This window comes from Ambystoma mexicanum, chromosome 1p (genome assembly GCF_040938575.1).
Source record: "Ambystoma mexicanum isolate Mex_15411 chromosome 1p, UKY_AmexF1_1, whole genome shotgun sequence".
Lineage (NCBI taxonomy): Eukaryota > Metazoa > Chordata > Amphibia > Caudata > Ambystomatidae > Ambystoma > Ambystoma mexicanum.
This window is the reverse complement of record NC_090921.1, coordinates 1198244640-1198259250: the sequence shown is the minus strand read 5'-3', so window position 1 is coordinate 1198259250 and position 14611 is coordinate 1198244640. Positions and strand designations below refer to the sequence as shown.

Below are 14611 nucleotides of genomic sequence, written 5' to 3'. Positions count from 1 at the left end.
AGCGAAGTCTATTGAAGACTTCTTGGGATTGATGTTGAGACCAGCGGCCTCCAAAGACTGAAACACGGCCACAGACGCTGCAGATGGGAGCTCCAGGAAGTGCTGTATATAATGATATCATCGAGGTAAGCTCCCCCATATTCTTCGTGCCCCCTCAGAAGGGTGTTCATGAAACAGTGAAAAGTTGTGGGGTCCCATGGAGGCCAAACCACAGCATCATAAACTGGTACACCCCTGAGAAGGTTGCAAAGGATGTATTTTCTCTGTCCCCTGGCCAGAGTGGAATTTGCCAATACCCTTTTGATAAATTGATGGTGGTGAGATACACTGCTTTTCCGAGCCTTTCCAGTAGGTCTTCCATTCTGGACATTGGGTAGGCATCGAAATTGGAGACTACGTTTAGTTTGCAGAAATCCATACAAAATCGTATGCTCCCATCTCGTTTAGGCAACACAACTATGGGTGAACAGAATTGGCTATGCGAGGGGTCTATGACTCCCATGGCCATCATGGACTGTATTTCCTTGTTCACGGCTTGCACCCTAGCTTCTGGAATTCTATAGGGTTGTATCCTGACAGTGGTCCCTGGAGTAGTATTTATCTTGTGATAGACTTTCATAGTCCTCCTGGATAAGGACGAGAACTTCTTCGGGAACTCCTGGAGGAGCTGGTCAAGTTGTTCTCTTTCAGTTTTTCTCAAGTCGGGACTAATTTGCAACATCTCTGTCCCATCCGAAATGCATCTCGTTATTAGCGTGAGGTCCCGTACTGATTAGAGCTAGCGTTGGGACTTGCTCCACCCATTTATATAGTAGGTTGATGTGGTAGGTTTGCAATGGGAATCACCGGTCTTCTTGCCGGACCTTGTATGTAACTGGCCCAATACTTGCTCAATCGTATAGGGGCCCCTCCAAGCCCCAACATTTTGTTCTCAGAGGATGGAATCAGCACCAATACCTTTTCACCCACCGGATAACTCTGCATCCTGGTTCCTCGGTTATACTGGGTCTCCTGAACCCATTGTGCTTGTTGCAAATGCCTGTTGGCAAGTTTTTATACATTTGTCAAGGATACCTCTTGTTGGGGCTTTCCCTTCCATTCCTCCTTCAGGATATCCAATACGGACCTCACTTGTTGGCCAAACAATAGCTCAAAGGGGGCGAACCCCATGGATAACTATGGCGTATTTCAAAGAGTCATGAGGATGCACGGTACCATTCAATCCCAGTCTTTGTCAGTGGTTGTCATCGTTTTCCTAGACAGAGGTTTTTCAATGCTCTATGTGTAGGGTTCGGCATATCTGCTTCAGTATGGCTGACATGAAGTTAGTTTCGCAGTCTGTGATGATCTCCTTGGGGAACCCCACTCGGGCAATAAACGGCATTAGAACATTGCAGATCTGTTGCGTTGTAATGCTCCATAAGAGAAATGTTTCTGGGTATCTGGCATAGCCCACAATTACCAATAAATATTTATGTCCTCTACTGGAGGGATCAAGTGGCCCCACAAAGTCCATTCCTATCCATTGGAAGGGTACGGTAATTAGCCTAGAATGGTCTGCAGCTGAGCATTTAGGATGTTAAGTCTGTTCTTTTTCTGACACTCATCACATTGCTGACAGAAGCTCTGCATCTGCCCATACACTCGGGGTCAGAAGAACCGTGCCAGGATCTTCTGTAACATTTTCTCGGACCCCAAGTAGTCCTCTCCCACTTGCACATGTGCAACTTCCAATACCGGAAGCCAAAACTTGTTAGGGACCAGTAGATGTTTAAGGGTTCTTCCCCTGGTTACTGAACCACCCGATGGTACAGACCTTTTTCGTGTATGAAGTGCAGCCCTGGGCCTCTGTTTCCTTCGTCCGCTGTGACTCAGGCATTTCTTAAAGTTGGTTCCAACTCTTGTGCCAACCGTTAACTGTCCCCTTGCTCATCTATCTTCCAGTCGACAGCAAAGGGCATCATAACCTGTTCCTGACACTTTTTTCTGTAGATCCGTTTCTCTCCCCAAATCTTGGGTTTGCGACTGGCCAGAGGCACAATTTCTTCTCTCCGGAAGGGAGCGCTAGCCAACCAATTTTCTTCGATGCTGTGGATGAGTTTAGGCATTAGAGCCACATCTGACCCCCACCACTAGATGTTCAGGGAGCACAGGTAGCACTGCAGCCTTCACTTTCACATCCTCCCCAGCCAACTCTACCCTGATATCTTGGGTCGGATACACTTTCACATCTCCAAGCACACAAGGTACCAGTATTTGTTCTTCCTGATTGTTCCCATCACCTAACAGTTGTGCGCTGATGGCTATTTGCAGACTTCCGGAGTCCAGCAGAGCTCTCAGGGGGATTCCTTTTACTTCATACTCACAGACATAGGGGTATTGCATTCTGAGTGCCCCGTTCGTTGTACATCAAATAGCCCAATATCAATGGGCTCAATTCTGCTCTTTTTTTGGCAATGCCTAGCAATATGGACCCGTTCTTTGCATTCGTAATATTGGGGGTTCCGGTGAGGTAACACATTCGTCTGGCCCGGTGTTCCCCCTTCAGTCTCTTTTCCCTGGGGTATCATGGTCATTCCTCCTAGGTGAAACAGTTGGTTCGGAGGGTTGGAGGACCCTCCCACCATCCTATTAGTTGAAACATACGTCAGCACTCTTCCCTGGCCCGCCTTCTGGTATGCTGAAACTATATTGACGGCCTCAGTCAAGCTCGGATGGTGAAGTTGTTTCTTTGTACCTGTGTCAACAAAGCTTCCACAAACTGTTCTAGTGTGATTCTACCTGTGGGTAGTGGTAGTGGCTAGCTGGACCCATTTGTCTGCCAACTCCTTTACTCTATAAGATAGCTTCCATGGTGTCTCTTGGGGTAACAAGTTTGTATCCCAGAAATGTAGCCAGTAAGTTTCTTTGCCATGCCCCGGCCTCTCCTGGACAGCCTTTTTCATATCGATGTAGGACGTATCTCCACTGGGATTGGCCACCTGGTAGGCGCTTTGCATTTCCCCTGTCATCTAGGCGACCATATAATGACTCCATCATTTTTTGCAGCCATTGCGATTCCTGGCCACCCTCTCAAAGTTCACAAAGAAATGTGCCAGGTCTTCTCACGGTACATGCTTCTGTAATACTGTGGCCGGCACCTAAGCTTTCCTTCTAGTAGTCGCTGCCTCCTCTAGTTGCACTTGTTGTACCTGCAGAGCCTGTTGAAACGTTTGTTGCCTGTTGGTCTGGGCCTGCTGACTATTGATCTGCAGTGCATGCTGAAGTTGCTGTTGCCCTTCCATCAGTGCTTTTAGCAGTCCCTCCATGGCGTCCTCTCCTCGATCCCACCGCTGCCAAACCTATCACCACTTGGCTTTGCTACAAAGTAAGCAGAGACTCATGGAAAGTTATACACGGTTCTTTACTTTATTTCTTAACAGTTACATGTAAGAAGTTCCACATTCTGGTAGTAGAGCAGTGGTTACCTTACCCCCTGCCCGGTACCCCACTTCTCCTATGTTAGTCCGCTACTTGTAAATTTCTGGCAACGACTGTCCCGGTTATGAACAACTCCTGTGGTGACGGCGTTCCACATAAAAGTTCACCCCTTTTGACCACACCAACCCCTTTTCTCTCTGGCAGGCTCACCTGTTTCCTCATTGGTAGAGTTCCACCTGGCCATGAGCCTCTGTCTCCCCAATGTCTCCTGCAGTCTTCGTTAAGCTCAACTGCTCCCTCGTTGGCAGTGTTCTGTGTGGCAACCCTAGTCTTCCGCTGTCACCTCTGCATCCTCTGCATCCTCTCACACCGGCCTCCAGTTCAATTTTTCTGGGTTGGCTGACCTGCAGTCTCATCAGTCCCTCGTGGCACGACCTGCCCCTACTGGCGGACCTCTTCCGACTTTTAAAACAAAAGCACAGAGCCAATTCATTAAGCCAACTCCGCCCCTCTCCACATCCACACCCTTGCTCACACCTAATAGTCCTTCATTCTCGTAACCATCGCACACACCCTGCTTAACCCCTTCCTGTCCTGCATGCCCCAGACTGTGCTCTCTTGGTGTTCACCATTACTTCCTCACACCAGGACACTGAGTAAGTCTGGACAGAACTATGAGAAGAAAACTGTTGACAAACAAGTTCTGAAAGTCATAATGAGGAAAGAGTAGTCAGAAATACTGAATAATCCACCATGTCGAATGCAGCTGAGAGATCTCGTAGAACAAGTAATAATGATTGATTAGTATGGTGAGCAGAATAAAAACAATTGGCAACATGATGAAAAGCAGCTTCAGTAAAATGAAATTATTAGAATTCTTATTGAACTTTAGGAGCAAGAGAGCATCACGAAAAGATGAAAGCTGAGAATGTGCTATCTATTCCTGGATTTTAGTTGAAACATAAAACAAGCAAAGGTCAAAAATGTAAAGAAATAGAAGGGTGACGAGGGTGATTCTTTCATATTTGACTAATAATGACATGTTTATAGAGAGAGGGAAAGATACCAGAGTATTGAGGCAGATTTCAAAGGGTGGTAAATTATGGACATCAAAAAAGATAGACAGTTGCAATAAGAGCCAATAGGGGGGTGGGGGTAGGATGGGTGGAGGGGCAGAAAGGGCAGCAGCAGAATGGCAACACTTTAGAGATATTGGGCCTCATCATGAGTTCGGCGGCATCCCGGCACTAACTGTGCTGGGATACCGCACAATGCTATTAGCATTAAGGCAACTCGTTCTGGCGCAATTTGCTCCAGAACCCGAGTTGCAGCGGGGAGGTAATCCCCATTCCCATTGGGTTCATTGGAGACAATGGGAGTTTCTTGGCGCAATTACCACTGGTGCAATTACTGCCATGCTAATAGCGCTGACAATGGGCAGAAAGGGGGGATTTTTACCTCCAGCAAAAAGCTGGAGGTAAAACTCCAACTTTCCACCCAACTCATGATGAGGCCCATAGACACCTCTGTACCTGATTGTAAAATAAAAAAGGAAGAGAGAGGCAGAGTAGAGAAGGCACACAACTGTTTCTGAAGGAAGCGGATGAGGGAGCAGAAGAAGAAAAGACAAGTGTTTCAATCTTAGATGTAAAGTAAGAAGCAAAATCAGAAACAGACAAAATAGAAAAAAATAAGAAGCATCAGTAGTAAGAGCAGGCAGCAGTTAATTAAATATATGGAACAATGCACGAGGATGAGGAGAAAGGGATAAGATAAGAATTGCAAAAACATTTTTTCTGATCTGATTCTGGAAAAGAGATTCATCATAAGCAGTCTGAAGAAAAGAGAGACCATTGAAATCAGATAAAGGTTGTGATTTCTTGAGTAAGCCAGGTCATAGGTAGTTTACGAGATAGGACGAAAGGCCTGGACATACTTAACGTATGGACATATATCTAGTAGAAGAAAAGGTAGGAGCACCTCCTACAGCATCAAAGGATAGAGAGAGTGAAGGGAAGCAGAAAGAAAAGTAATACAATTAAATAGATCAGAATCTCAAAGATGTCAACATAGGAATATAGGAGAAGCCTGGGAATGATATATACATTTTCCCTGTGACAGAGAAAAAGAGAACAAGCGAAAAAGAGAACGTGACAAGGAAATAGTCCTCAGAAAGAATTAGACAGGCTGAAACAACCTGCATTGTAAAAATAAGATCAAGGTTGGATCCAGAAGAGTGACAAGGGGAGTGAGAATATGAGAATGGCGGAAACAATCAAGCAAGGGAACAAAAGGGGAAGAACTGTGTGTAGAATGGAGAGGGAGATTAACATTGTAAAGAGAACAAGGAGCTAGTTGAACAAAGGAAAGAAAGCATAGCAAACAAATCATCACAGAATGCAGTGAGAGGGTCGGGTAGACTGTAGATCACAAATGTCACTGGATATGGGTTAGCAAAATTAGTGTAGTGGAAGTCAAAAGAGATGAAAGCAGGAAGTGAGATAGTGTGGGGAACCTGCATCCAAGAAGAATGAAAAAGAACACCAGTACCATCACCTTTTCCAGACAAATTGAGCGGAATAGGAAAAACAAATGAAGTTCCAAGAAATAGCTGTAGGACTGGCCATATTTACAGACGAAATCCAGGTTTTAGCAATGCATAAGTATTGAATATTGAGTGAAAGAAAACTGTCCATCATAATGTGGGTTTTATCACACAAGAAACCGACATTGCAAAAAGCTACTGAGGTAGGAGGAAACAAAGGGGTAGGGGAATAGAAGAATTGCGAGTCGAGTGAGGGATGCAACCAGTCACAATACGAACACTTAGAAGGAGAATAGAACATAAATAAGAAGAACAGGACAAAGACAAATAATAACTAATACATTGTGAAAACAAGGGCCACTTAAATGAACCAAACTTGTGTACCCATAGCCCAAATGTATTAAAGCTGAGGATGTCCAGTGATGACTCAATATGATGACATTGTGACAAGGCACATGAATGGGCCACTGAGATGGAGGAGGGCACAGCCAAACCTACAAGTTGGACACGTGGCCAGATGGAAACCGTCGTAGAGCATAGTGCTCCAACAGCACAGCACTAGCGCCTTACATTTGGTGAGTGGAAGGGGAACAGGCAGGCAGTACTTCACACCAGTCCGTATCAAGTACACGTTTTGTGACCAGACCACCGCAGTGGAGAGTTTGGGCAGGCTGAGCCAAAGCAGCAACGGGATACATGTTCAGGTAGAAAAAAAAAGCCCTGGAGCATGTGCTACCACAAGGGTGGGGAGCTCCACCAACACAGTACAACATTCTCAAGGTTGCTGAGGTAAAGGAGTCCAGGTATACAATATTTCACACCAGTCAGTATTATTGGGCCTTCACAATTGTCAACAGCCAAACCTACCCGAAAAATCATTTGAAGCCATGTTAGCTTTCACAATCCCTCTCTTAAACTTCATCTAACGTGATTCATCAAAACCGCATACAGTGACAATACTTGGGTGGGGAACTACTTTCAAGAATTGGGCATGCTCTTTCTATTTGCCTCCCACACTGGCAGAACAAAAAAGCACGTTGTAATATTCCAGAAGCAGGAACGTCATTTGGGGGTCGCCAGAGGTCGCAAGAGCGACCGCTGCCGATTGGCGAGCGACCTCTGTCAATCTCTTGCGACCTCTGGCATTCCTCTAATCAGAGGGAGGGGGCGTGGCTAGCTACGTAGTGGTGCTGCGTGCTCTGGTTCGAGCAGCCAGCACTGCACGTGTGGTTTGGTTTATCAGCATGCCCCGGAGCCCCCGCCGATTCCTGTATGTCTGTTTCCACTGCAAGCAACGGTAAGTAATTGAAGTGTGTGTGTGTGTCAACGCATGACTGTGGCGGGGTGATGCTGGGTTGCGCCGTGTCTCAGCTAATGCCGAGTTGCCGAGCTGCGGCAGTGCGGCACGGCAGTATTCCAAATGGCTACGTGGCGCCGGCCGCCGCAGGCCCAGGCTGAGGTGTATGCTGCGACGACATGCTCGCCTCACCAACTCGCCTGTGGCCACAGCGGCCACGACAGCCGGCTTGTGGCTCCATCTTCTCCCCGCTGCAGGTGATGCAGGGGTGTCCGTTGCATCTCTGGGAGGCTTAATGCATGTGCTTGTTCTTCTCCAGGCCCTGTCTGCGCATGTGTCTTCATGTGCTAAGAGGTTTATTAAATACGTCACACAGAGTGTTCACCTGTTATATCGCCCACTCTAACACCTTGCTGGTGTTGGGGGGGTTGCATTCTCAGTGCTCAAATATGAGGGCAACTCACTGAAACTTGAGCCAGACCCAGAGGTCCCGTCCCTGGACGCTGTGCGCTGCCTCTGTGGGCACTGGGCGATGCCGAGCCCGCCCCCCCCCGCCCTTCCATCCGTGGTCTGCATTCCACGGTCTCGGCCTGGCACATGTTGTGAGGCGTGGTTTGACTAGCTTGGGTGACTTGCTATACACAGGATCGGGTTATCGGCAGTGTACAGTGTCGCCAGCCCAGTTGCATGCTAACTGCTCTGCATGCAAGGGGGACCTTTGCCCGCTTCAGCGTCTTTCACAAGTCTCGACCCCAGAACCTTATCTTTGATGCTGAAATCATTGATGGCGATGGCGGGGGAAGCATCTGATTTTGCGATGTTTCCAGGCAAGCCGTTTCCTTACTCAGTTGTTTGTTTGTGTCTGTCCTTTACAATATGGACTGTTGTCAGAAGAGTAACATGTTGAGTTAGGCCTGCAGGCTGTGCGCTGATGCAGTAGCACTTGACAATTAGGATTGCTTCAATCCCAGAGACTGCATCACGTGGACATCATTTATTTTCTGTAATCGTTTGCAGAGTGTTTAAATGCATTTAATCCTGATTTTCTGCAGGGTTCTCACCGTGGTCGTATTGCATGGAAATGTATTCCGTGGTTGTGTGCTCACCCCCGCCCTCGTGTGAATAAATGGGTGTGCAAGAAATTGACGCTATATCACTGTAGTTGTATTTCTCATGCGGTGAATGCAGTTGCCTTGCAGTTCTACCTAGATTAGATTTGCAAAACCTCTGGTAACACTTAGGACCCTCATTGGTTGGGTTGCAATTAAAGAATTCTGAATTTTTTGATATATATTTTAGTAAACACACATAGGTTCTGATTCATGGAATTTTTTGCACTGTTGAAAACTGACTTTGCTCTGCCTACAACATAGATGTAAAGATCACATTTGCTCAGGACACTGAACATGCCCACGACTAGGGCTCTTGGACCGACCGAGCCTCTGAACATGCTAGCCTCACCAGGTGTGTGGTGCAGACGATCCATGTGGCCTGGGCAGCACTGAACTTCTGAGTACTTCACATTTCTCTGTGGTTGTTTGATGATCACGCCTACGTCTGAGCATGCCATGCAACACCTCCACAGCTGCTATTGGTGTCATCAATGCCGCTGCCACCAAGACCTGCTGGCTTATTATTATTATTATTATTATTATTGTATTTATTAAGTGTGGACCTAGCTTCGGCAGGCAGCGTAGCGCTTTACAGCCATAGGGGAAATGACTCAATGAGGGAAGCAGTGATGCAATGGAGCGGGGCATAGGGGAGGCGATTGGCAGCACTGGGGTCTACATGTAAACAGGGGAGGACACACTAGTGCAGAGCTATTGCTTTCTCCCTAAGCTCGTATACTATCTCTGCACCAATCCGCCTGCTTGTCTCTCCCTGACCGTGAACCTCTTCCCACCTATGCGTGTACTTTTCTCCTCGTTTCTCAGTTCTACTGCTTCCCTCTCTTCACCCCACTCCTTTCTTCCTTGGACCACCCCATCCTCAGACAGCACACCTTTGTCCCCTTCTCCAGCATTTCTCTCTGATCCTGTACTCTGCACCCCGCTCTCATTCACACCTCTATACATACGTTTCCCCATCCAGCCTACATTTCCCCTCAAAGGCACTCCTTTCAACTAGAACCTCTCTCTTCAGAACCCCCAGGACTTAATCTCTCATCCTCTTGCACCCCTCTCCCGATGTTCTCCACATCTGTAAAAATTAATATGGTGTGCCTATCCGCCCCTGTCCCCCCAGAATGTTATTTCGCTCTGTAGTCCTGTCGAAAAAACAGGGCGGATCCACATAAAGAGGGGATTTGGGTTCATACACTTCCCGTAGCAACATGGACCACTGCTTCATATGATGATCCATTCTTGTATGAAATGTCACAATACACTATATTTTTCTTAATGTACTGAGGGATAATGCTTTATGAGGCCACTTCCCGTGATGTCACGTGGGGGCGTGGTCAAATGACATTACTTCCTGTGATGTCATTCTTGGGGGCGTGGCCCAGTGATATCACTTCCGCTACCCCTGGCATTTCCCTGCCTCCTCTTTTATTAACACCTCTCTCAACATATGCACATTAATGTTTCCTTCAATGCTTTTTAGCCCACCTAATACTGTATATTAGTACCCGGCGAGGAAGCAATCAGAATGAAAGAACCATCCTGATTGGCCCTCGGTGAAGCATTACCCGACCGGGAATCCCTTGGTCAGGATTCCACTGCCATTGTCCCCGGCGTGGGGCGTGGCAGCCCCTCATCCAATGAGGAGGCTCTAAGCGGGGCTATCCCCACTCCGAGCCTCCCCAAGGCTGAGAGGTTGCCTTTGCTCCCCACCGGTAAGGCTTTTTTTTCCCTTCCCCTTTCCTCCCCACTCCACTTACCTTCTTGCTCCTTTGTCCCAGGTGGGGGATGATGGCAGCCTCCAGCCGTGTGGAGACTCAGAGCGGGGCCATCCCTCCCAACCCCACTTACCTTCTTCTCTGTCTTCTTTCGGGAAGGGACGCGCTGGGAACAGTTCTGTTCCCAGCCTGTCCGCTCCCGATGGCTATCATGAAAAGGTAAAACGGACCCTGTTTTCCCTTTCCCAGCTGCCATTTTCTTGGTCATTTTTTTTTCTATCCCGAAGCGCTGCAGCATTTTGGGGAAGAAAAAAATGTTTTTAGTGCTGATATTGCGGGCTGGGGTACTAATAGCAATATGCCCATTGCGGCGGGGGCATTACCGACTCTGGTAATGCCCATGGCCTTCTATAACTGTGGGCCCAGGGGCATTACCTGAGTCAGTAATGCCCCCACCGCTCGGGACATATTGCTTAAATATTGTCCACCTTACTGTCCCTTCACCATAACACTTCCTCCTGTTTATTTTCCCTCCCTGCATATCTCCTCTCCCCTAATGATCCATCCATTTTGTAACCACACTTTCTGCCACGTGCTCTAGTTCCTTCTCCCCCCACCCCCTCACTTTGAGTGCCGTTTCCTCCTTGATATATGTGCCTTATTAGCTTTTCTGCAATGTTTGGTCATATCTGCTGTGTTATCAAAGGATGACGAAAGGGTAACCCTCTCCAGATAGATATTGCCATTCTGGCCCTCTCACGCTTTCTTTCAATTGGACCACTTGTTATCATTTGAAGGCAAACGTGCTGCCACCACATGCCCCCTTCCCCTCTTCCCATGGTGCCTTACACATCTATATAGAATCGCCTTTGTTTTCCACAGCCCCCTTGTATCATATTGGTTTCCATGTTGCTAGATGAATAGTGAACTTTTTCAAATAAGACTACATGGTTCACATTTTCTCTCTATTCAGCATTAATCGCTGGGTCAATGAATGCATGCAACCATGCCCATTGAGCACAAACAATGCTAAAAGACCTATTTTTCCTTGTTAGGGAGTAGATTTGACCAGGCTGTATGAGGAATACTGGGTGAATATGCATAATTATCAGTCAGGCTTTGCTGGCCTTTTGACACGCTGGGACCTTTCTCGTGGATATTAGAGAAGTGACGTATACAGAATCTTGGTCTCTCATGCATTGTAACACGCCTACACTCCTCTGTGTCTTTTGACATAGTCACCCACTGCCTTCATCTCTGTGACTTGCCCAAGTTGATAGATGCTCTAAGATTTGCTCCTATGGCCTGACTTTTTCCTATAAAAGAAGAATAAAAAGTTGGACACCACCATCAAATACACTCTTCTCAAAATACTGGCTCTAATGCGGACCCTCTTCAATGCCTCTCTGCCCTTCTTGCATGCGTATTCAAAATATTTAAGTTTGTCTACAATATATAGACTGATGATGCCCATTCTCCGGAAGGAAAAAAATGAACACCCAGGGCCTCATTACGAGTATGGAGGTAGCCATGCCCTTAATAGCCATGGCTGCCTCCATACCGGGTTCCAGTACCGGGTTCCTCCAATGAGGACTTACCAGCCCATTCCAACCTTAGAGGACCCGGTAAGTCCTCATTGGAAAAACCCATCTCCATTCCCATTTGAGCCCCCATAGGGCTCAATGGGAATGGGGAGGGAGCTAATAATGGGCCTGTTAACAATGGGCCCGTTATTAGCTCCCTGGTCCCCTCGCGGGACCCGCTAAGGACGCCTGGTTTTACCAGGCATCCTTAGCGGGTCCCGCAAAGGAAACCTCGTAATAGGGCGTCCCGTAATGAAGGGTGCGGTCCCGTACCGGCACCCTTCATTACGAGGTTGGAGGTAACCATGGAGCTATTAGCTCCATGGCTGCCTCCAAAACCCTTCCGACTCCTCCCTGGTGAATGGAGAAATTACCGGTCCATTCCGAGGTCGGAGGGACCGGTAATTCCCCATTCACCAGGGCCATTCCCCATTCCCATTTCAGCCCCCATAGGGCTCAATGGGAATGGGGAAGGCGCTAATAACGGTACCGCAAATTGCGGTACCGTTATTAGCTCTAGAGTCCCTTTGCGGGTCCCGTCCTTAACTCCTGCAAAAACCAGGCGCTAAGGAAGGACCCGCAAAGGGAACTCGTAGTAGGGAGGTAAGGGATTACCGGTGCCCTTACCGGTGTGGTAATCCCTTACCTCCCACCTCGTAATGAGACCCATGGTGTCTATCCACCAACCAACTTGTTACAATTTAGAGGAAAGATTCTGTTGTAGGTTTCCCATTCTCGATCTCTCTTCTGCTCCTCATGCACCCCGAACCCGACCAGCTGAAGCTCAGAAGGGCCATGAAGACCCACCTGTTCTGCTCTCACTATGGTCCTTGTTCCTGCTGAGCAATTCCTGCTGCCTTCACACTACCCGTGCCCCCTTTTCCTCCCATCTAGTGCTCTGAAAAGGATCGATGTTCCCAGTTAAAGCTCTACTAGCTTGCTGGGAGGACTGTGAGGTGTGTGCAAATGAGAGGTTGATCTTTGACATCTGAAGCATGAAAGTGAGCAAACTGTCAAATCTGATACCCCATCTGCTGTCTACAAGACATGAGCCCTAAAAATAAGTTTGCCATGTCAATGGCTACCCCTTTACCCTATGTAGGAACTCATGGTTATGGGGTTCTGTCACAATATGGGGAAATACGATCTGTGTAGCTTGAGAACTATGGGCCTCATTACAAGTATGGCAGTGGGGTAAAAAACAGAGGTAATGCAGTGGTAATTCGGTTACCACTGCATTACCGCCATATCACTCCGCCACTTTACTACATGTTTGGCATTGAAGAAGGGGTTTCCTCCAGCAAAAAGCTGGAGCTGAATCTGCCATGATACTGCCAAAAATTGGAAAAACAACCGCAGTGGAATTACTGCCAGCGATAATTTGGACAAAATTCCCCATCAACTCCAAAAACGGGGAATTAAACCCCCTGCCCACCATTTGTAATCCCACAGTAAATCTGCAGGCCCAAGTGGCAGTAACTGTAATTGAGTTTGGCAGTAATTCGGCAGATGTGCCATTGATCTAACACCAAACTCATAAAGAGGCCCGATGTCTGCTATCTCTACCATGGGGTTGCAAGACTTACACCGTTTACAACAACTTTTACTGTTGTTGTTTTTTGATTTTTTTCACTTTGGGGGATATTCAAAATATTTAATCATCAGGGTGTTTACACTAGTACTGGGTACATCTTAGAGGTAAATCGCTGTGAAAATATCCTCATTGATATTCCTACAGACTGATAGAAGCAGCAAATAGCATACGTAATCAGAACATATTCAATACTAAACATGTTGCAAATGTGTGTAGCTGCCCAGATTTCAAAGCCACCATATGTAATTGCCTTTCTGATTGCTTCACAGCACTGCCAGCCAGTGAGAATGGGATATCCAGACGTCTGCGGAGACAACGCGATTGGAGACTTATTTGGAAGATATAATTGAGACCACAATTTCTAGAAGATGACGGGCACCTCATCACTCAGGCTCCCTCAGCATTTCTAAGGGAGAAGGGGCATATACCTGATGTATGTATACATAGAGCTTAAAGGGAGCGACATATAAGGAATCAGGAAAACTTGTCCTTCAAGTTGCATTTCTGTCAATGATAAGGTTGGTCAAAGTTACCACATCCCATAGTCCAATAGAGATAGGCCACATTTGGGACAAGATTCCAGAATTCATGCCAAAACAGTTCCTTTATGTTTATTTTTTCTGTATAAGAGAAATAAAGCGATTGTTAATGGCAATGTGATTGTAGACAAATCAGAATATTTCGTATGATGTTCATGGCTGAGAGCAAGGAATAGTCCGGGTGGTGTTTGCAAAATGTTCCTAAAAGGCAAATGAAACTGGTAAAGCCACTAAACAGAACATACATGCGATGCAATGTCATTCCTATACTAGAAAGCCAATGAACACATGTCTACGTGTGTGTATGTGTGTGTGTGTGCTTAGATGGATACAGGATGATAAAAATGCACTTTGATTATGTTTCCTTACGCTCAGCTGCATTCAAAGGTTCTTGTTCGCAACTAACTGGTTTAGTTTGCATTTGAGAGATATTGGGCTTCTTTCAGAGTATGGTGAAATTACCATTCCCATACTCGGTTACAGATAAGGCCATAGTCCCCCCTCAGAAATGGAGGTAACTCCTCCAGATCCTGAACGGGTGTTATTCCTCATTATGGACTCTCATAATACTCTGTAGGAGTGCGAGGAATGGTGGCCATTCTTTTGGCAATCCTTCCATTTTCTGGCGGTACAGTGAAGGAAATACCTCTAGGAAGGTGCTGGAGGTATTCCTTCCACTTTCACTATAATCTCGTAGTGCATTACGTGCAGTGATAATTCGGTTGCTGCCACATTTTCACTGCACCACTATACTCCTAAAGTGACCCATATACCACAGCATGTGCTCATCA

General features: G+C 46.9%; 1 protein-coding gene across 1 annotated transcript in view; it reads left to right on the top strand.

Annotated features, from left to right (window-relative positions):
• The window catches only part of LOC138451625 (uncharacterized), a 221763-nt gene extending 207827 nt beyond the window's left edge, over positions 1-13936 (top strand). Inside the window, exon 6 of the mRNA XM_069604918.1 lies at positions 13551-13936. Coding sequence (XP_069461019.1) covers positions 13551-13566 — 16 coding nt within the window. The 3' untranslated portion in view covers positions 13567-13936. The remainder of the gene's footprint in view (positions 1-13550) is intronic.
• The last annotated feature ends 675 nt before the right edge of the window (positions 13937-14611 follow it).